The sequence below is a fragment of the Budorcas taxicolor genome, chromosome 9, assembly GCF_023091745.1.
Source record: "Budorcas taxicolor isolate Tak-1 chromosome 9, Takin1.1, whole genome shotgun sequence".
NCBI classification, from domain to species: Eukaryota; Metazoa; Chordata; class Mammalia; order Artiodactyla; family Bovidae; genus Budorcas; species Budorcas taxicolor.
This window is the reverse complement of record NC_068918.1, coordinates 79,398,004-79,421,721: the sequence shown is the minus strand read 5'-3', so window position 1 is coordinate 79,421,721 and position 23,718 is coordinate 79,398,004. Positions and strand designations below refer to the sequence as shown.

At 44.3% G+C, this 23,718-nt stretch overlaps 1 protein-coding gene across 1 annotated transcript in view; it reads right to left on the bottom strand.

Moving 5' to 3' along the window:
* Positions 1 to 10,508: 10,508 nt before the first annotated feature.
* Positions 10,509 to 23,718, bottom strand: part of MTHFD1L (methylenetetrahydrofolate dehydrogenase (NADP+ dependent) 1 like) — a 173,528-nt gene continuing 160,318 nt past the window's right edge. The window contains exons 27-28 of the mRNA XM_052645507.1: positions 18,487 to 18,607; positions 10,509 to 11,088 (exon numbers count right to left, since the gene is read on the bottom strand). Coding sequence (XP_052501467.1) covers positions 18,518 to 18,607 — 90 coding nt within the window. The 3' untranslated portion in view covers positions 10,509 to 11,088; positions 18,487 to 18,517. The remainder of the gene's footprint in view (positions 11,089 to 18,486; positions 18,608 to 23,718) is intronic.

Sequence of the window (23,718 nt, the reverse complement as noted above, 5' to 3'; positions counted from 1 at the left end):
AACCAATGAAGTTAATTGGCTTCCTTGGTAGCTCAGCTGGTAAAGAATCCGCCTGCAATGCAGGAGACCCCAGTTCAATTCCAGGGTTGGGAAGATCCCCTGGAGAAGAGAGAAGCTACCCACTCAAGTATTCCTGGGGTTTCCTGGTGGCTCAGATGGTAAAGAACCTGCCTTCAATGCAGGAAACCTGGGTTCAATCCCTGGGTTGGGAAGATCCCCTGGAGAAGGGAATGGCAACCCACTCTAGTATTCTGGCCTGGAGAAGTCCATGGACAGAGGAGCCTGGAGGGCTGTAGTCCATGCGGTTGGACATTACTGAGCAACATTCACTTCCTGTTAGTCTCCAACCCACTTTTGCCTGTTCTGTGTATTTCATACAAGTGGAATCATGCACTATCATTCTATTATATCTGGCTTATTTCACTTCGCATGTTTTTAAGATCCATCCATATAGTAGCATGTTTCAGAATTTTGTCCATTTGTTTGTATATTTTGCACTTTGTTTATTCATTTATTTGTTGCGTTGTTTCAACCTATTTGCTATGAATGTGGTGTACATGTTTGAGTCCCTGTTTTCAATTCTTTGGGCATATACCTAAACCTAGGGGTGGAATCTCTGAGTCATATGGTAATTCTATACTTAAATTTACGACGGATTCATTTTGTTATGGAAATAAGTAGATTTTAAAAAGGAGACACACTGCAAATGCATAGAGTAAATTTCATTGCTATGATTAAAAACCAAACCAAACAATTCCATTTGTAGTTTAGAATGGCAAGGGTATTCTTTACAATATATTTTTCATTTGATAACACAACGTTAAGAAGTAACTGGATTGTTATGAAAAACTATTTAAAATTCAGCATTATTAGAATGAACCTGGGTTGTATTCCAAGTGTAGAGTCTCTCTGTTCTTGAGTGATGTTTGAAAGACAGGCTGGAAGAACCCATCCGGCTTACCTAGAAGTTTTGTAGAAGATGCTGGGCCTGGGGAGGAGCTTTGAGCCTAGGAGACTGGGGCCATGCTGATGGCACAGTTCTGAGAAGGTGAAAGGAAAGGACACTTTAAGACCCTGACTCTGGTGGAGGCTGGTGGGGAGCAAAAACACTGACTTAGTTACTGCTTGGCCACCCAAAGGCTGCAAGTGAATTAAAGATGACAGTTCAGAGTAGCAGGTGATCTGGAATCCAGGAAAAGCAGCTGTTGTTGTCCAATCACTAAATCGTGTCTGATTCTGCCATCCATGGACTGCAGCATACCAGGATTCCCTGTCCTTCACTGTCTCCTGGAGTTTGCTCAAACTCATGTTCTTTGAGTTGATGATGCCATCCAACCATCTCATCCTCTGTCGCCCCTTTCTCCTGCCTTCAATCTTTCCCAGCATCAGGGTCCTTTCCAATGAGTTGGTTCTTTGCATCAGGTGGCCAAAGTATTGGAGCATCAGTCCTTCCAGTGAATATTCAGGGTTGATTTCCTTCAGGATTGACTGGTTTGATCTCCTTGCAGTCCAAGGGACTCTCGAGAGTCTTCTCCAGCACCACAGTTCAACTGGATCAATTGTTCGGTGCTCAGCCTTCTTTATAGTCCAATTAGCACATCCATACATGACTACTGGAAAAACCATAGCTTTGACTATACAGATCAGAGTTGTTAGGAAACCCTGGCTTTCATTGCTGAAGGCACCTAAGAGCAATCCTGGCCAAACTCTGAAGGCTGATGGCTCCTCAAATTCCTCTGTTGCCTCGGAAATGTCATGGCAGAGCTTTGTTCTTGGGCTCAGTTCAAAGCACTCTTCCTGCCTGCAGTGACTCAGTGTGTGGGTGGGGGGCTGAGTCTCTGGGGACACAGCTGTAACTCTGGCCATGCCGAGGCATCGCTATCAACCTGTGTAGCCCTAACCAGTGAAAACAGAAACCCCCTTAGCAGATGGGTAACAAAGTGACACCGGATTAAATTCATTCATAAAGCCCACCAGGGAGTGCGTTTCTCTCCATTCCTTTCTAAGGGAGCCATGGATGACTGATGAGGACGAGATCGTTGTAGAGTGGCTGCCGCAGGGGAGGGCATCACCAGCTTTCCTGGAGGTCCAGGCCTGGCCTTCCCATTGGTCCAAGTCTGTGGGCTTCACATTTAAAAGGTGAGACCTCAGGGAATTCCCTGGCCATCCAGTGGTTAGTACTACGCTCTTCCACTGCAGGAGGCATAGGTTTGATCTCTTGCCAGGGAACTAAGATCCCACAAGCCACCCAGTGTGACAAATTAATTAATTTAAAAAATGTGTTTAAAAATATGAGGCCTCTGAGGGAGCAGGTAGGACTCTTTCCCCAGGGGTTGGGTTCATGTGTGGGAGTTTTGTAGCCCTAGTAGGTCCTGGTGACACCGGCATGCATAGCTCCTGGCAACCTCTGTGGGGACCCCAGAACAGGCAGACCCTTTGCAGGGTTTGCTCCAGCTCCTTTTTCCCATTATTCAGACCCCAGCACAGTACTGGATTCTGTCCCTCAGGCTTGCAAATCTCAACCTACATACAGTACAGTTAACCCTGAACAATGGAACAGGGGCTCAGGGTAAGAAGGAACCTCCCGGGCAGCAATTCACCCTTCAGATACATTGTTCTGCATCTTTGGATTCAACCAGCCTCTGAGCAGGTAGTACTGTAGTATTTACTATGGAAAAAAAATCCACATGTAAGTGGACCCATACAGTTCAAACCCATGTGGTTCAATGGTCCGCAACAAAATAAGGACATTTGCTCAGGTCTCTGCTCCTGTTTCAGAATCTGCTAGAACAGAATTTTTCTTGCTTGATTTCTACTTTAGGGATGATCAATATCACCAGCTAATTCTGAGCTTTCCTTCTCAGGCAGTTTGCTGACTTCATTAGGGTTTGAACACAGTTTCTTGTTTACCTTCCTGTGTGTGTACTGGACACCTCATGGCAGTGAATGGGGGCCTTTTAGGGGGACAGCATCACATTTCTTTATCCTTAAAACCTATGTTCTCTCTAGCTGCTTTGAATCCCCTGAATTTTTAAGTATTTTGGTTGACCAATTCTACAAGCCTCCTTCTATAAGTTTAAAAAAATTATTATTCTTTGGAGAAATGTCTATTTAGTTCTTTGGCCCATTTTTTGATTGGGTCGTTTATTTTTCTGGAATTGAGCTGCATAAGTTGCTTGTATATTTTTGAGATTAGTTGTTTGTCAGTTGCTTCATTTGCTATTATTTTCTCCCATTCAGAAGGCTGTCTTTTCACCTTGCTTATATTTTTCTTTGTTGTGCAGAAGCTTTTAATTTTAATTAGATCCCATTTGTTTATTTTTGCTTTTATTTCCAGAATTCTGGGAGGTGGATCATAGAGGATCCTGCTGTGATTTATGTCTGAGTGTTTTGCCTATGTTCTCCTCTAGGAGTTTTATAGTTTCTGGTCTTAACAGACATTTCTCCAAAGAAGACATACGGATGGCTAACAAACACATGAAAAGATGCTCAACATCACTCATTATCAGAGAAATGCAAATTAAAACCACAATGAGGTACCACTTCACACCAGTCAGAATGGCTGTGATCCAAAAATCTGCAAGCAATAAATGCTGGAGAGGGTGTGGAGAAAAGGGAACCCTCCTACACTGTTGGTGGGAATGCAAACTAGTACAGCCACTATGGAGAACAGTGTGGAGATTCCTTAAAAAATTGCAAATAGAACTACCTTATGACCCAGCAATCCCACTGCTGGGCATACACAGCGAGGAAACCAGAATTGAAAGAGACACATGTACCCCAATGTTCATTGCAGCACTGTTTATAATAGCCAGGACATGGAAACAACCTAGATGTCCATCAGCAGAGGAATGGATAAGAAAGCTGTGGTACATATACACAATGGAGTATTACTCAGCCGTTAAAAACAATTCATTTGAATCAGTTCTGATGAGATGGATGAAACTGGAGCCGATTATACAGAGTGAAGTAAGCCAGAAAGAAAAACACCAATACAGTATACTAACACATATATATGGAATTTAGAAAGATGGCAATGACGACCCTGTATGCAAGACAGGAAAAAAGACACAGCTGTGTATAACGGACTTTTGGACTCAGAGGGAGAGGGAGAGGGTGGGATGATTTGGGAGAATGGCATTCTATCATGTATACTATCATGTAAGAATTGAATCGCCAGTCTATGTCTGACGCAGGATACAGCATGCTTGGGGCTGGTGCATGGGGATGACCCACAGAGATGTTATGGGGAGGGAGGTGGGAGGGGGGTTCATGTTTGGGAACACATGTAAGAATTAAAGATTTTAAAATTAAAAAAATAATAATAAAATAAAATAAAATATGTAAAAAAATTATTATTTATTTAGTTTTAAAAAATATTTTATTTATTTATTTGTCTGCGTTAGTTCTTAGCTGTGGCATGTAGGACTTTTCTTTGCGGTGCCTGGGCTTCTTTCTAGTTGAGGCGCCTGGGCTCAGTGGTTGAGGTGAGGCCTTAATTGCCTGGCTGGATACTCGATCTTAGTTCCTTGACCAGAGATCGAACCTGCCTTCCCTGCATCGGAAAGGCGGATTCTTAACCACTGGACCACCACAGGAATCCCTATTTAGTTTAGATGCTGCACGGATTGCGGGCTGATAATTCCCTGACCAGGGATTGAAACCACACCTTCAGCAATCAAAGTGCACAGTCCTAACCACTGGACCACCAGGGTATTTCTGAACCCTCTGAATTTTTAAGAATAGGGAGCCTTAAACCATTTGCCAGGTAACACATTCTGACTGCCAAATCAACTGCAACTCGCTACAGCAGAGTACTGCTTTTAAGAGCATTTTTACCCCCAGCTCTCTCTGCAGAGAAAGGGGCCAGTCCTGGGGTGGAACGCTGCAGATGGAATGTTATTTCCATGTGCTGAGTCCAGAGGTTCCAAGAGGACCTCAAACATCTCACAGAATACTTTTCTTTTTTCCCTGTTGGCTGGGGCTGCATCTGTCACGTTTGCCTTGCTGAGCTCAGGTTTGTCAGAAACCAGAACCCAGCACAGACTTGTCTTTCCCTGCACAAGGTTAGCTCCTCAGCCCTCACCACTCCCCGCTTCCTCTCTGCCAAGTCCCAACCCTCTTCTTCAAGCCAGCTCCCATCTCACTGGCTCTCTCCAGTTGAGTCCCAAATCACTCATCACTCCACAACTGTGGCCTCCCACCTCCCTTGGCTTCCCTCCTCCCTAATTATTTAGCACTTGAGTAGATTTTTCTGTTCATCTGCAGTTTGTTGTCGATGTTTCTCTTTCTGTCACTTCTGTTTATACGTATTTACAGTTAGCTCAATTATCTGTTCTAATGGCAATCTAGGTGGTATGAATAATTGAAAGATAATTCACATTTGGCTTTGGAATGCCTTTCTGTATTCACATTTGAGTTTGGGGATGTCTGATATTCTGAGAATTCACATCTCAAACTCAGTAATGAAGCCACAGTATAAAACGCCTTGGAAGGAGTGAGGGCATCCTTCAGCATCTTTTCCCCTGGCCCCTGAAACATCTTTTGGCTCCCGGCTTCGTGATGAAGTTGGAAAGCATCACTTCTCATGCAGTTGGCTAGTTCTGCCCCAGGAGAGCCTTTCCAGTCCCTTCGGGGTGTCTGTCTCAGCTGTTTGTCTGGTACATGTTGTCTCTATTAAGGGGGAAGGTAATGGGGAGGCTGGCTTGGAGGAACACTGTCAGGGCTCATGTAATTATCTGGGGAAGAAAAATTCCTTAATTGTAAGACTTTGCCAAGCGAACATTTATTCAATATGTCAGCTCATCACTGCACACACAAATGTTAACCGGTCTGATTGCTTTGAAAAATTGTCTTTGCAATCTTTATTGTAAAATACGTAAGCAACATGATGTATGATTGAACATATTAACTGGCTTTAAACTAGCAGGGTCCTTTCACATAAACAGAGATGCCCACACAGGCTTGAGTAAACAGATGACATTCACCGTGGTGAGCCCGGGCAAAGGTTTGCGGCCCTGACCACACCACGAGAAATATTTAAGTTTAGCGGATTTGTTACATAAACACTCTAACCTCAAACTCAGTCTGGGCAATTACACTGCTCTCCTCTGAGCTCTGCCTTGCCAAAACAGAGGAGGCAAAGGTTGAATCTCCTTCTAACCTTGGGACGAAATGTGATTGACAATGTATCTGAAACTTTGTAATTTTTAAGGCATTTCAGGAGGCTTAAATACAGACCTGGGGTGCTAAAGAGAAAGGAAGTCTAGCCATTGAGTGAGATTTTATAAAAACAAACTCAAAAGCATGAGTATAAACTCCCCTTGGCAGATGGTGGAAAGCCGTCCCCCATAGTCGGCCCCTCCCTCCGGGATCCTTCTAATAGCTTCTGGCACCATTTCGATGGCACCCCTCCCACTTGGATCATCCTTGTTAATCCAGGAGTCTAGTGTGAGGCCTCGCCTGGGTAGGCAATCAATCTATCCTGGATTATTAGACATGAGTCTGGGATGAAAGATCCTGAATTTGATCAGCTTCAGATATTTCTTCATTGTCCACTGAATCTTCCTAAGAGATCTGTGGTTCCCGAGATGGTTTAAAGATTAGACATGGGGGAGCTTAGAAACCTAGAGAAGCCACAACTGAGGAAGGGAGGAGAGAGGTGCCACGAAAAAAACAAAACTAACTCCTTGGCTCTAAAGGGGTATCAGGAATTGAGAGGGCTGTCAGGGTGATGCAAAACACACAGGTGGGGCCACCACAGGCCAGGAGACTGTCTAATATCCTTTCAACAAGTCCTTGCTTAGCACCTTCCAGGTGTTAAGCACCAGCTAGGCACAACGGTGATACATGAATGAAGTTTGGTCACTTACCAATGAGTTGAGTAACACCACTTACCATTACCAATGTTTTAGGAAAACCATACAGAAAAACCTGTAACTTCATGGAAGTGGCATTAATGGCTGCCATTAGTCACTAGTCCCCAGAACTACGCCACAAGCTGAGGCCATGTGCACTGTGGGAGGACCAGGTCAGGGGGAGCCTTGGCTGTCAGGGGCAGCATCTAAAGCCACGTGGGGGACTTTGACCCCAAAGAAGGGCAAAGGTAGATGCTCAGGAGCTGGCCCAGGGGGTGGGGTTGCTAACCAGGCTGTACACTGACACAGCACTCTACAGTTTCCAGAGCTTCGTGGGTCTCGTCCGAGTTACACTGGGGAGGGATCCAGTGACAGGTGCTGCTAGGCTACTCCCTGAACAAGAATCTCAGAGGCAGACCAGGAGCCTTGGAGCAGGGACGCTTAGGGACGGCCTGGAGCACAGATGCAGACGAGGTCACATCCCAGAGCGGCAGAGCGGGCCCCAGAATTTCATCCAGTCCCTGGGAGTCATCAGCTTTTTGGTGCCATGGATCCCTTAAATAGTCAGATGAAGTCTGTGTATCTCGTCTCAGAATATGTTTAAATGCCACATGATTAGAATGCAGACCACACAATAGAAATGCAGTTATTAAAATATTGAAATGGTAATCAAATTTGATTACAGCAATATATGTAATTCTTTACACGTGAAATAACAGGACAGGGGCACAATTAATCACAGTCATGTTGTTCGATAATGTGCTGCTGTGATGCGTCTAAATGCTACTGTGAATATCTGCAGAAACTATAATAGTAGAACATTAGTGATTTCTACTGAGACAGTCACCAGGACTGTGAACGCAGCTGTGGTTTGCTGCTGACATTCACAATCGAAGGAAATGCTACAGTACAGTTAGAGATTAGTGAATACAAACAAACATGTATGTTCTCCCCATCCAAGTTCACAGACTCCTGAATTTCAGCACTCTCCTTTGTTTCAAGTGTAGCTATCAGGGCTTTTTTGGGTTTCCCAGGTAGTACTAGGGGTAAATAGCCTGCTTGCTAATGCAGGAATGTAAGAGACGTGGGTTTGATGCCCTGAGGATGGTGTAGCAACCCACTCCAGTATTCTTGCCTGGAGAATCTCATGGACAGAGTAGCCTGGTGGGCTACAGCCCATAGGGTTGCAAAGAGTTGGGGACGACTGAAGCGACTTCACACGCCCACTGAGCTTTTTTGACTCTCTATCCATGGCTATGTTAGATTTCAAGCAATCAGTGAAGGTCTGATTACTGATAAACTATCCCACAGCAATGCTTGACTTTTTTGGTGAATGTGGATTATAGGTTTGTACTTACTTTTTACTCCCTTGTACATATACGTTTATACAAAAGTGAAAGTGTTAAGTCACTCAGTCATGTCCAACTCTGTGATAGTAGCCTGCCAGGCTCCTCTGTCCATGGCATTCTCCAGGCAAGAATACTGGAGTGGGTTGCCATTCCCATCTCCAGGGGATCTTCCTGACCCAGGGATCGAACCTGGGCCTCCTGCATTGCAGGCAGATTCTTTACCATCTGAGCCACAAAAGTAACATGCAAATATGTGGATGTGGCCTTTCCTAGGGACTTCCCAGATGGCTCAGATGGTAAAGAAAAGCCTGCAATGACTAAATGAACGGGCTGACTAATTACCTTGCTGCTACATTTCTGAGTGCCCAGTCACCTCTCCCCTGCTTTCTGTTAATCTCTGTAGCGTGTTCCTCTGTCAGCTTTCAGAGGATCCTTCTGGTCAGGGTCTTAACCTTTGCAGGTGTTACTTCAGGATGCTGAGCAGAGAGGGAGCAAGACCACATGTCTGTGTGCCACAGTGGGTCACCAGGGCTCTCACATTTCTGGTCCGTTAACAGTTTCTTATATTTCAGTTACAGAGGCAGAGAGAAGTCAGGGTCTGCCCTTCTTGTGAAGGTTTCTAAATGCCACTATGCCAAAGGTCATGTGATTTTTTTTATTTTCTGTCATGCCTTGGCCTCCGAAGAGTTGGTAGGTAACTAGCTCTTTTCTAAAATAACATCTTCTCCTGCCCGTGGATGCCTTGAGTCACCATGATATGATAAGCCCATTAATTAACCTGACAAAGACCTTTCTTCTCAGTGGAGACTGCTTATCACTCAGCAGGAGTGTATCCTAGTAGGGTACACAAAAGAAAACAATCCATCGGGACATGAGTTATGGCATCTCGAGGAGGTAAGCCCATATGAGGGGAGAACTGCCGCATTCCCAGCAACACCTGGAGCACACATCCTTCAGTGGGAATGAAGCTCTCCCACATCTGTGCTCAGGATGCTTTTATCCCCCCACCTTTTTTTTTTTTTTTTTAAAATGGATTGGTGACTTGCCTAGTGAAAGTGGGTAAGGAAAGAAGTCTCAGGCCTACAGTCCCTGGAATATAGGTTTGTAAGATTTTTGTTTTCTAAAACATTTTCAAAAACAGAAATGGAAACTTTAAATGGCAGAGGAAAAGAATAAGCAGAAGGGAACTGCTTAAAAATCACTTTGAAAATGGCTTCCCTGGTGGGCCAAGCGGTTGAGAAGCCACCTGCCAATTGCAGGGGACGTGGGTTCGATCCCTGGTCGGGGAAGATCCCACATGATGTGGAGCGGCTAAGCCCGTGCACCACAGCTACCGAGGCCTCAGCTCTGCAACAGGAGAAGCCACAGCAATGAGAAGCCCGAGCACCGCAATGGAGAGCAGCCACGAAGAGCAGCCCCCACTTGCCACCACTACAGAAAGCCTGTGAGCAGCATCGAAGACTCAGCATAACCAAAAATAAATAAATAAACCTCAAAAAAAGAAAAAGAAAGAAAGGGTTCACTTTGAAAGAAAGGCTGTTTACTGGGAACATTCATACAGAGAACAAGCTGACTGTGAATCCTCATCATCTTGAAACAGGTTTATATACCAGAGATACCAGTTCATTGGCTATCTGGAGAAGCAGACACTCAAATAAACAACGGGACAGAGAGGTGGGTGGGGAGGATGACAATGGGACTGTGACACTTTAGAAACACGAAGCAAAATTATCTCAGGGCAGTCTTTGCATGGGGAGGCTTTTTAGTTATTCAACAGTGTTTTGGAACAAATCAAACTGCACATAAAGATACACTATGGGCAGAGCAGCTAACAAGCAGGGTCACTGAGGGTACAGTGCAAGAACGTACAGGATCTGATGGCAAAAAGACTTTGCAGGATGTGCCTGGGGGACATGTAAGATATTTATGGTTACTATTTTACTTATATTGCTTAGAGGACAATCGCTGCTTGTTTATTCCTGAATCCTTGGTTTTGTCTTAACTTTTATATAATTTTATATTATTGTAGGAAAAAAAATGGAAACAGGAAAGGGTCAGGAACTCCCGGGAGGGGAGAAACAGGCCATAGAACATTCTTTAGCCCAATTTAAGGGTGAGACAAATGGAAAAACATTTGCCAACCACCCAACCTTAAAGAGTCACTTCTCTTGCCCTATAGGCCTTTGGGAGCTTAATGGCCATTGAGATTCACTCAACGGTGGAAGAAACTAGCATAAACCCATTAGTTTTTAGGTAAGTGATGTAAACTTCACTGACACTCAAAAGTCATTCTGGATATAAAATGCACTGTGTTCCAAAGGATATCTGACCTGCCAGCGGTCAGATTTCATAATTGACCTGATATTTCTCTGTCTGTTATTTTCCCCTTGTTATGTTTATAAAGCTCTGGTTGCATTGACAATTTTCCAGGAAATTAGTGTCAGGTAACAACCCCACCATGAATAGCTACCTCTAGAGAGCAGGGAGTTTTATCTGGCGCTGAAAATATGCTGGTTGGTTTTCTACGTACATGTTTATTTTCAGTTCAAAGACCAAATAGAAAACTCCATCGTGGAAAATGTTACCTGTTCGTTCACACTCTTTTAATCCCTCAGCCCCCATAAAATAAACGTTCTAAAGTGTAAGCAGTGGGAAATCATGTAAACTCTGCAGAAATAGAAAATAAATTAGTTTCTTTCAAGACTTGGGGGAGGTCCTTTTCCTGAATGCTAGACTCTGTTGCAAACAGAATCTGTCTTGAACGAAGAATAAATCTTTGGCCTATTTCACCATTTCCCCAGCATTGCGTAACAGCATATTTCAAATTCACGTTCTTCTCCAACTGCAGCAAAAAGGCAAGGAGTAGTTTGCATTTGTGGAGCCTGAAAGACAGAAAAAAAAAAATTTCAGTGGTTTAAGAATGGCCTTTTCCTCTGGTGTCAAACTGTTCATATGTTATAGCTCTAAAGCTGAAGAATCCAAGAAAATTTGAGAGCAGATAAGTGATTCTATTCACAAGACAAGGCTGGGATCACTTGGAGTCTTCTTACTTAGGAGCAGTGGAGAATCTGATTCTGCATCACTTAGGATCAAGCCAGCATGAACATGGCAGGTTGCAGTTCTGAATTTCCAAAAAGATTCTGCTTGGGAGCCATGGCTGAAATCCTCTGACTTCTAAATTTGGGATCTACATACAAGTTTCTAGGATCCTGATGAATGGGAACATCCCAGGATTTTAGATTAGGAAGCCTGTTGCCTTAGGTTTCAGTTTCGCTTTTATCTTAGGCTCAGAAAGCACAGTCTGAAAAATTCCTCTAGGACAAGAATGGAAATGAGTGGATCTGGAATTTCTTACTACTGTTAAAGCTTTGCTGTTTTCTCACAAAGGATGCTAAGACTCTCTGCCACTGTAAATCCTGCAGTCTTTCAGGAAAAGAAGGGATCAAACCACATTTTAAAAAGAACAAAGAAAACATCTACTTTTTTTTAAAAAAGTGTTCACCAGGAGAAATGTAAATACAAGCACTTGGCCTTTGATCTGAATTTATACATGGAGGAATTTATCTACTGCGCCAAGAGTTCAAACTCGGCTGGAATACAGCGAGCTGGCCTCCCACGGCTGAGTGCAGGGTCTGCAGCCAGAAGGATGCTTGATTAGCTTCAGAACAGAGGACCGTGATGAAGGCAGGGGACGAGGAATTCCAAATACTCCCCTAACGCCTGATTCAAGTCAGGGAAGTAAACAGAAAACAGGAGGAACGCAAGCATAACAAACATTATCAAAATGAAAATATTTTTGATGTTAGGAAGGGAAGTTTCCCTGGTGCAGACTTTGCCTCTCTGCTCAGTGCCACGCCAGCCTCACATCGATGGCTCTGGAGACCCCAGATGGGAGGCATAGTGACTCCTGGGGAGGGAAGAGGGGTGCTGTGCTGTGGGGGTGGCGGGGATAAGGGTGGGCTTGGTGGAAGACCCTTGGATTAACCACGTGACCTCTATACCAATGAGTTAGTATTTAAAGGGGCTTAGAATCTGTGGTTCCATATTTTCAGAAAACTCAAAGGGTAGGTATAGAAAGTCTGATTATGCATGACAAAAAATCAGAAATGCCAGAGCGAAGGTGCAAATGAATCAGTTGTTTGGTGTTTATTCAATGGGGGAAAAAAGAATTCTAGAAGTTTATTTAATAAGACATCTTTCGGAAAATAGAACTTGGAGTGATGTGGCCATAAGACACAGACTGCTGGCTGCCGCAGGAACATGCAGGAGGCAAGAAACAGAGTCTTTCCCAGTGCCTCTGCTGGATGGAGGGTGGCCTTGTTGGCACCTTGATTTCGGCCTGTGAGTGTGTGCTAAGTTGCTTCAGTCGTGCCTGACTCTGCGCAACCCTATGGACTGTAGCCCGCCAGTCTCCTCTGTCCATGGAATTTCCTAGGCAAGAATACTGGCGTGGGGGGCCATTTCTTTCTCCAGGGGAACTTCCTGACCCAGGGATGGAATCATCGTCTCTTACATCTCTTGCATTGGCAGGTGGGTTACTGACTTGTGTCAACCAGGAAGCTCCAGATTTCAGCCCACTAATACTGATTTCAGACTTCTAGTCTCTAGAACCACAAAAGGATATGTTTCTGGTATTTTAAACCACCAAGTATCTGCTATAGCAGTCTTGGGGATAAAAGACGCACTTGCAGGTACACACATGCATCTCATAGAGGAAACGAGTTGCTCTCTCTTCTTTATTTAACTAAGAAAATTTCAGACGGTAAAGAATCCGCCTGCAATGTGGGAGACCTGGGTTCGATCCCTGAGTTTGGGAAGATCCCCTGGAGGAGGGAATGGCAATCCACTCCAGTAGTCTTGCCTGGAGAATCCCCATGGACAGAGGAGCCTGGTGGGCTACAGTCCATGGGGTTGCAAAGAGTCGGACATGACCAAGTGCTAAGCACACACCCTTATATCAATTACTGGTAATAACACTTGGCTCTTGGCTTTTCTTTGCTAAAAACTATCTTTTATTGGTTCCCATTGTTGAATGATAGAAGTTAAAGTTAAATATGCTACCAATGTGACTTTAAAATAAAAATGAAAATTCAGCCTCAATAGTATTTGTAAAGTTGATGCTGACATATTTTGACAATTTTTAAAAGCTGAGGGTGACAAATTTAGAATCTTTTGTATCATGATTTGTTTGAGATTTGCTTTTGAATTGAGGAGAATTAACTCTGCATCTCTTATTAGTTAAGGTGTCTAACAGTCACTGGGTGCTTATTAACCAGTCTGAATGTCTGATTAAAAAATGGCTTCAGTGAAATGCAGAGAATTTCAGGTTCATAGCATTTAGTTAAAACTTTTCCTCTACTTTACAAGTTCTAACCCTTTTAAATCAAGTAGTCAATGATAACTAACGTCATAACTGAAACTTTTCTTTTCATTGACCAGGAATTTCTTATATATTATCCATAGATAGACGGAGAAGGCAATGGCACCCCACTCCAGTACTCTTGCCTGGAAAATCCCATGGATGGAGGAGCCTGGAAGGCTGCAGTCCATGGGGTCACTGAGGGTCGGACACCACTGAGCGACTTCACTTTCACTTTTCACTTTCATGCATTGGAGAAGGAAATGGCAACCCACTCCAGTGTTCTTGCCTGGAGAATCCCAGGGATGGGGGAGCCTGGTGGGCTGCCGTCTATGGGGTCGCACAGAGTCGGACACGACTGAAGTGACTTAGCAGCAGCAGCAGCCACATATAGATTTAAAGTTATTAGAAAAATCATGTCTCCAGAGTTTTCAGAAATACTATTTTCCGTGCCTTATTTAAAAAAAAAAAAAGATTATTAGACCCCCTGCTCCCCAGGAAAAGTTTCCTTTAAAAGCGAATTAATTAAGAATCTCACAGCTGTCAAGCTTCAAAACATTCCCCTTCAGTTAGAGGGGGGAGAGTTAATTATCACCATTTTTCAGAGATGTTACAGATGTCATCTTAGATTTAATTATCACAATCTTTTATTTAAGTAGCTTGGGCTTCCAGCCTGTTTTGGCGCCTGCCTGGGAGTGGAAAACAGGGGCTCACTCTACTCCAGAAAGGATGGCTTCGCGTGAGGAACTGAAGACCTTTTTCTTGAAACACAATGATGAGGAACAATTTTTGAGCTGCTTCTTGAAAAGACAGTTTCAGGATTAAAATCATAAAGTTCAGGAGCAACCCTAAGAAACCCCAAAACTCTATGGTTTACAGTCTGGGGATAAGAGACTCTGTCCACAGAAGGCTTGCAGGCAGCAGCCAATCAAGATTAATTTATGATTATTAAATATCACTGAAACTTTCTGCTCCGAAGAGAGTTTGGGGAAGAAAATGAACTGGTATTAATATTATACTCCTTTCTGCATGTATAATTCAAGAAAAACAATGAGAGCAGGCCCAGAGTCAATTTGATTCCATACTAATCATAACTTTGCACATCAGAATGAGGTAAGGGAGTGTCTGAATCCTTCAGGAAATCTGCCAGGCTTTCTTGAATTCATTTGAATCCTGCTAAGACTCAGAAATATGATAAAGATTCAAAACAAGAAATCCAAAGGAGGGGGGGAGTCAAACCCTCAAAGTCAGTCATCATCTAACAAAAGACTGACCAGTAATGTCACAGGATCAGTTTCACCGGGACAAACAACTTATTTTAATTAGTTCCATTTGGTAACATTCAAAAGAATGAATGATGCCGTTATTCTGACAATGGCAAAAGCAAGACAGGGAAAGTTTGGAAAGGAGAAGCAAGAATTCAAATTGTGGTGGTTTCTTGACACCTCTCGATTGCAGGAAGTCTCACCTTTTCCTGGAAGGTGAGATGAACACGGAAGGAGAGAAAGTGGAAGGGAAGAAAGGAGAAGCTTCTTCCATATGGGATATGTCACGACTGCAACACATTTTGCAAAGAGTAAGAAGAGCGATGCTCTGCAGCTGAGTCGACAGAAAGATCTGGAGTCTGAACACCGTGTGGGCAAAGCAACCCACTGAACATTTCCTCTCCCCAAATATGCCCAAATCTGAGTTATCATTCAAGCTTTAACATTTTTATTTTATGCATTTTAATAGCCAAAGACCTCTGACTGTTAGTCTGTGGGTTCATTGTTCTAAGGAGACCCCGAGAAGGAATGTTTGCTTTGAACAGTGGTTTTCTCTTACTGGATCGTCTGCAATTATTCAGGCAAGGTCAAGTGATGGGTTTTGAACTACTGTCCACCAAGCTGACAACAGGGCTTGGCAATTCACAGCAAAGAAAGAAGTCTTGGATAAGTGAGTGGGAAAAGCCATTCAAAGAGAGAGTTAAGCGGTAGCCCTAGTATAACTCTGACTGAAAAGAATTTTGACAAAGTCATAGCTTTTAATATTCAAATAATTATCTTTTGTTATTAAAAAAAATTCACCCGGTTATCCCCAAATCACCAGTCTGTTCAAAGAACTGGTTATCATCTTCCAGAATGGGCCAAAATTCATTTATCCCATGAAAATGGTTTGTTTTGGGGCAGAAATGATGGGGTGAGACCAAGAGTAAGAGGATCTAGGTTGAGTCTTGGCTTTGGTCAGCTGTGCGACCTGAGCAAGTGGCTGACGTTTCTGGGCCAGAGTTTCCGTAACTCTGACTTAACACTACTACCCATTGCATGGTGTTGGGGCCAGCGTGACACGTGGCCGGGGATGGTGAAGCAACTCCCACAGCTGTGGAGCAAGAGGTAGGGCTGAGAGTGGAAAGGCAATACGATTCCCCTGCCATCTGGTGAATCAGGGTCATCCCTTGGCTTCCCCCCTCAGTGACCACAGGAAGGATCTAACTTCTCGGGACAACACCTGCCTGCAAGGGTACTTAGCACAATGCCTGGCCCATTGGAGGGAATCCCCTCAGGCCAGTGTCCTGACCCCAAACCTCTGCTCAGTCCTTCCTTAAAGTTCAAAGGGACACTTGTCAAGGGAACAAGGACACCAGGGTTTTGGTGTAGGTGCAGGCAAAGCTGAGCACGTGCTGTCTGGCATTACCTGAGTCTTAACTGCAATAATTAAGGAATACTTACGTTTACATGACCTATGTGGAGAACAAATAAAAATGGACCAAGAGACTGAAACAGAACTGTCCCAGAGAGAGAAAAGAACTGCACATTCTTGTTCTGGAGAAAAACAATTAAGTGGCAGAAATGTGGTATGATGGGTTGACATGACAAGAGAGATTAGTCTGGACAGGGTCAGCACGAAGTTTAAGAGAAATGATACTGTGATTTTCCCCAAGGCCTGGCTGGGAAACCCCAGACCTTCACACACACACACATGCACTGTTGTATCAAAAGACCAAAAGAACTGTTGTCATCAAAGCTCAAGTTTATGGGTTTCTCTGTTAAATCAGCCTCCCTTCGTTCATTTTCTGCAGTTTTCTTCATCAGTAATGACAAGGATATGAAGTGTGGTTGTGGTTAAAACTAAATACAGCTCTCACTCCTCAGCAAAAAACACACATGGACAACCCTGAACACCACACACACAACCCACATCCCAAACCTCATATTAATTTGTCTTTTACCTTGCTCATCCTAGCCTAAGTCTTCAGTGTAACAGTAACAGAGACTTAACAAAAACCAAAAACAAATTCCCCATGTTGACTACTGACAGTGAAACAACGAGGCTTCTCATGTGGCTCAGTGGTAAAGAATCCATTGGCTAAGCAGGAGACAAGGGTTCAATCCCTGGGTCAGGAAGATCCCCTGGAGAAGGGAATGGCTTCCCACTCCAGTATTCTTGCTCAGAGAATTCCATGGACAGAGGAGCCTGGCAGGGCTATAGTCCATGGGATCTCAAAAGAGTCGGACACGACTAAGAGAGGACACAACAAACACAACAATAGGTGAAACAAACAAAAGTTGAGAGTCCTGTGTGACTGGCTTAGGGCATAACTCAGGGACAACTGGAAAGAAGGGTCTTCAGGTCAAACAAGCTCATCTGGAAGGCTCAGAATATGCTGGCAAGAGGGAAGGGTACTGGGCTAAGGACCAGCAACTGGAGAGAGTGGGGGAAGGAATGGGGTGTTCGGGGGGAAGGAAAGCATCTTGAGAATACGCTGAAGATGTGTTTGATATATGGGTGGGGAAGAGCAGCTCCAGGTCTCTCAACTTCTGATGGAGAGTTTTCCAGGGAGGAGAATTAGGAGGGTGTTCTTCTTGATGGGAAGCCAGGGCAGAAGTCAGCAGGTATGGTCGTAGGACAGAGGGGCAGACGTAAATGAGACCAAAGCCCCACACTCCTTCCTGCTTGGGCTGCCTAAGCCAGCTCCAAGGCAAGCCCAACCTTCCACCCTGTGTGGCTGCTGAGTCATCAAGGGCTCTCATTTCTGCTGCCCTGTCCTTTCCTGTGACTCACAGGACCCTCTGAGCTCGATCTGTCCCATCTCTGAATCTTTCCAGTGTTATAAGAGCCCAACCACCTGCTGTGTGAGAGTGCTGTGAGTTACACTGTATCCTCCAAAGGTACGCGGAAGTCCTGACATAGTACCTATGACAGTGGCTTTAACTGGAAATAGGGTCTTAGCAGATAAAATCAAGTTAAGATGAGGTCAGTAAGGTGGGTTGCCATTCAATGTGCCTGGTGTCTTTTTAGGAAGAGACAGGGAGGAGACAGAGGGATGACGAGGATGGATGGCCACCACCAGAAGCTAGGAAGAGGCCAGCAAGGATTTCGCCAGAATCTGAATGCACGGCCTTTGGATGACACCTTGACTTTGGACCTCTCACCTCCAGAACTGTGGGAGCATAAACATCTGTTGTTTGAGTCACCCAGTTCTGACACTGTCATGGCAACCCCGGACAGAAACACACCGGGAGTCCTTGACCACATGCTTCTAACTCTGGACTAAGAGATGTGCGGTAGAAGGTACAGTTGGTGGAGCTGATGATAGCAGATATTAGTTCTGATTCTAGAAAAAGAGTAATGAGTTTACAGGACTCCTTTGACAGGGCAAGAGACGTCTTAAACAAATCTATACTCAGAGATGGCGTGATTGACTTTCATTGGAATCGAATCCAGTCCAACCAAGGAGCTGCCCATCTAAAAACATATCCATACTCAGGAGTGACCCCGGTCATGACTATAGCTAGGTAGGGGTTCACAGTAACCAAGTGAGGAAATTAAATATCAGACCATTTGTGTAAGAAATATAAGAAAAATAAAACAAAAAGAGATCTGAACTAGGGAAAAAAGAAAGCAAAGAAAGAAAGGAAAAAGAAAAAGCCCAAGAGCCTACCTGAATCGGGTCCTGTGAAAATCTCGCTCACTCAGAACAAGCCTTTAACCTGCTCTGTTTCTGTATCAAGATCGATGTCGTAGAAGCAGGGCCGAGTCGGTAATCCTGGCATGGTGCTCATCTGGGGGAGAGAACGGGAGATTACATCATTAGCCATGCTGCACTGTGATCCCTCCAGACAATGCCCATCCAACGACAGAAATTAACTCTATAATTCAGTGCAGTCCCATGTAACTTCGGGTTATACATACAAGTATCGTTTTATAGCCACCATCTGCTATTTCAATCTTTGTTCAAGGAAAGGAAATCCCCCCATGGTCCCACAAGACAACATAACTCCCAAATAGTGACCTGTGAACCTTTTTTTCTAAGTCAAATCTTGATGATGAAGCCCAACAAAGATGAGCCCTTCTGGCTGAAGGGTACAGTGGCTGTGGATGGGACCAATGACAGCCTGCTGACCACCCCCAAGACACATTTTGGTAAAATCATTAACTCTTGGAGCATAGTTTGAAAACTCCTGTTCTCCAACTGGTCTACTTTACCAGCTAGAACTGTTGTTTATTGAGAACTTACTATGTGCCAGGCATTGTACAAGCACTTTACTTTTTTATTACTTTTTTTTTTCCTTTTTGGCTGCACTTAGCTGCCCAACCAGGGAGAGAATCTGTGCCTGCTGCAATACACGTGTGGAGTCCTAACCGCTGGGCTGAAGGGGAATTCCCAATGATTTACTTTTTTCCATCATTCCCCAAACCCTATGAAGTAGGCACTTTTATAATTTCCATGTTACAAGGAACATAATGGAAGGTCAGAGGTGTGAAGTCACTTGCCCAAGGCTGCAAAGGTAATAGGGGCTTCCCTGGCAGCTCAGTTGGTAAAGAATCCACCGGCCATGCAGGAGACCCAGGTTCAATCCCTGGGTCAGGAAGATCCCCTGGAGAAGGAAATGGCAGCCCACTCCAGTATTCCTGCCTGGAAAATCCCATGGACAGAGGAGCCTGGCGGGCTAGTCTATGGGGTCACAAGAGGCGGACATGACTTAGCGACTAACCCACCACCACACAAGTAATAAACAGTAAAACGAGAAATTGAATTCCATACCTGTAATCTCAAATTACTCATTTAAACACCACTACCACCACCGTATGGGCACTTCATAGTCTTATGTTACCGTTAGCAGTAGGCACTAATTTTAACCTCACTTTATGATGAGACAGAGGATGTGTGCATGCTAAGTTGTTTCAGTTGTGTCTGACTCTTTGTGACCCCATGGACTGTAACCTGCTAAGATGCTGTGTCCATGGGATTCTCCAGGCAAGAATACTGGAGTAGGTTGCCATTTCCTCCTCCAGGGGATCTTCCTGATCCAGGGATCAAACCCACGTCTCTTATGCCTCCTGCAGTGGCAGGCAGATTTTTTTTACCACTAGTGCCACCTGGGAAGCCTGAATTCAGGATACTTAGGCACAAAGGATGTGCTCAAGGACACATCAGTGGTGGAGCAGAATTAAAACCAGGCCCGTGCTCCTCACCGCTTTGCTGCACCGTGTCCAGATCTGTTTTGCAAAGTGCACTCTGTCCACCTGCACCAGAGACCCTTGGTGAGCAGGGGAAGCGGCCCAGTTCCCTCTGGTGATGCTCACACACTAAACACGCACCCAGGAGCCCGAGTGAGGCTCTTGGAGAGTGCTCCCTATCGACTTCAACATTACCCACTTCTTCCCCACCTGGCCCAAAGTTCTCAACACGAAGGGAACCCAGATAAAGCCTCTGTCTCAGATCTCAGCTCTCTCACTTTTAAGGTCCTTTCTGCAGTGGCAGGATTCCCTATCCGCCACCCACTCTTTCCTCCTACGATGCTGACAGGTTCTTGCTACTCAAACTTGGGGGGACTGTAGACCAGTAGCATCGCTATCACCCAGGAGTTTGTGGGAAATTCAGTCTCTCAGGGCCCACCCTCGGCCAGCTGAATCAGAACCTGCAATTTCGGCTCATCTCCAGGAGATTCGTGTGCACATGACCATCCGAGTAGTGCTGGCTTAGTCAGTGTGGCCTAGGATGTCTCTCCCACCACTCCCCCTAGCCCTGGGACAGGGAGCTCGAGGGGAAGGGGCTGAGCAGGAGTGGTGAGGAAAGCCCTTGATAAAAGGCTGTTAGTTCTTCCTGGCGTGAGCTGCAGGTCAGGGAGGAAACCTGCACACCTGTGGTCTCATAACCTCTGGGACTGTGTGAGTGAATGACAGGGGTCTACATGGCCAGATGTAAAACACCGTGATATAGTGGCCGGCTCCTGTCCTGCTGACTGCACAGGACTGCTCTTCAGTATATTATGGGCTAAACAGGCTTCTGAGCCACCACTGATAGCCTGTCTCCAGGAAAATGTGCTCTGGGTTTCAAGCAATGAACTACAAACAATTTCTGGCATGCAACCTGCTTGTAGGTGGGGACTTCCCGTACTTTAAAGCTTCTGGTATCCGGATGGCTACTTATCCTCCTGAGGTTTCTGTTCCTAGCAAAGGGGTAACATTTTTCTCTGGTTACTACAGTGGCTTCTTCTAGGAGAACCCAGAAAGAAACCCACGCTTAATGTTTTAGCACTGAGACATCAAACACAAAGGACGCTGGTGAGAACGGTCCATATTTTTTTCAGTTGCCTGGGCTACAAAGTCATACTAGTTACTCCACAGCAGTTTTCCTGCCTAATTGCATTCTGACATGAATATTTAAAGATGCGTTTATGATCTGTGTGGGGATGTGGATTTGGAAAAAGGAATCAACGTTTTACAGTTTGGGATGGACATGTACACATTGCTATATTTAAAATGGATAACCAACAAGGACCTGCCGTATAGCACACGGAACTCCACTCAATATTATATGGCAGCCTGGATGGGAGGTGAGTTTGGGGGAAAATGAATACATATATGGGTTTCCCAGGTGGCTCAGTGGTATAGAATCCACTTGCTGATGCAGGAGTCATAGGAGATGCAGGTTCAATCCCTGGCTTGGGAAGATCCCTTGGAGAAAGAAATGGCAACCTGCTCCAGTATTGCTGTCTGGAGAATCCCATGGACAGAAGAGCCTGGTGGGCTACAGCAGTCCATGGGGTTGCAAAGAGTCAGACACGACTGCGTGACTGAAAATGCATGCACACGTGGATACATGTATATGTGTGGCTGAGTCCTTTTGCTGTTCCTTTGAAACTATTGGAACACTGTTACTGCTACAACCAATTATAAAATTGGTTATACTCCAATTTTATAAAATAGAAAGTTGAAAACATTAAAAAAAGAAGAAGAAGAAGAAGAAATGAGCAGTCACAGTCAGCCACAGTGAATCTGCTCCACCTCTAATTTAATTCACTCTCTAGGTTGAAGGGATCCGGGTGAGGATCCCGACCCATACGTGATGGCTGCTGCTTCTAAGGCAGCAACGCTATTCACTCCAGGGCAGAATTCAGTATGAGGCAGATCAGATCTAAATCCACACGAGGTGAGAAAGCCCATGAAGAACCCCGAAGGCAATGCATCTGGGGCCAAAGTGACAACGGAATCGTCTATCATGGACAACACAATTGCACTGTCTGCTTGTTCACATGCTATTTTTACAGATGGGAAACTTCAACTCTCCACCATTCACGTTTAGCTGGTGCCAGACCAAGATCGACAAAGACAGTGTGATTTGTGTGCTTCCTGGAGCTGAACCGCCGGCTGCACTGAATCAGCGCACATGTCTTTAGGTCATTCTGATGCTGTCACAAAACTGGGAGCTTTTCAGAGTAGCCAAGATATTACATGCCAGGAAGTATAAAATGTCTTTCCTCTATTTTCAACTTATTTTACTCAAATGGGAGGAAAAATGAATTCTCAGAAGACTCCCGGGTTTCTTTCCAATGATGCAACAGTCACTTCCAAGAATCAAGAATCCAGTTTATTCAGGATGAACAATAGACAAGGAAGCGTGTGGAGCATGCAGAGCTGGGGTTACTCCCAGCCCTGGGGACAAAACCACCTCCAGCCCAGAGATTTTTAAAATAAAATTCCTGCTGAGGACTTCCCTGATGGTACAGTGGCTAAGAATCTGCCTGCCAGCTCAGGGGACATGGGTTCAATCCCCGATCCGGGAAGATCCCACCTGCTGTGGAACAGCTAAGCCCGTGCACTGCAACCCCTAAAGCCACCGTGATGAGAAGTCTGATCGCTGCAACGTCAAGTAGCCTCTGTTCGCCACAAGTAGAGAAAGCCCAGACACAGCATCCAAGATCCAGCACAGACAAAAATAATTAAAAAAAAAAAAAAAGACTACTAAAAAAAGAAAAAGTCCTGCTGAGCAAAGTCTGTTACCAAAGGATTGGAGCCCCCAGACGAGAGTCAGCACAGAAAGACAGGAAAGAATGTGGACAGCCCTTGGGAGTTGACCTCTGGCCCCATGCCTGGGGTCAGTGGTGATCTATGTTGACTTTATTTGTGTGCCCTCTAAGAAGGCCTCCTGCTTAAAATAACCAGGGGCCACTAAATTGTACTTACTTGTCACGCTGCATTAATGGATTCTTTTACAAAGGCTGAAAAACATGCGTTTTTGCCCTTCACACCCCTAATTTTAGCCACAATGAATCTTCCAAATCTTTGATTTCGAGTTAAGTTTATTTGAGAGAAATGATGAGCTGTAGGAATAGCCTTTATGAAGGTTCATTAAAACCAGTGAAGAGAAAATATTCATATACTTAAAACTTGTCATTCAGAAGTAAATGTAGAACACTCTTAGATGAGTAGAAAAATTACCCAAAAATCTGTTTCATAAAATGATAGAATCATATATACCAACCACTTAGCCAAAATGTTATCATAGTTAATTTTGTTGCGCTTGTGAAATAATTTCTTTTCTGCCTTTTCCTTAAATCTACTACTTTTTCCTACTGGATAAGCCATCCAAGTTTATTTTAATTCAAAAAAAGAAATAAGCATTTTAATTCACACCTATTTTGTTCCTTCAGTTCATGACCCGAAATGGAATCCCTTCTATATCTTTCCTCCACCAAATTGATGACTGAACACACATATCATCTCATTTCAAAAATTTAAAAACAACAAAAATGACTGCAATGATTAATTACATGATGATATAATCTAAATAAAAATATTCTTTTTGATGAAACAATAAGTCAAAAATTTAAACTATTGAGCAAAAGTATCTTCTGAATTGTAAATACAATGTCTGACAATATTAGGC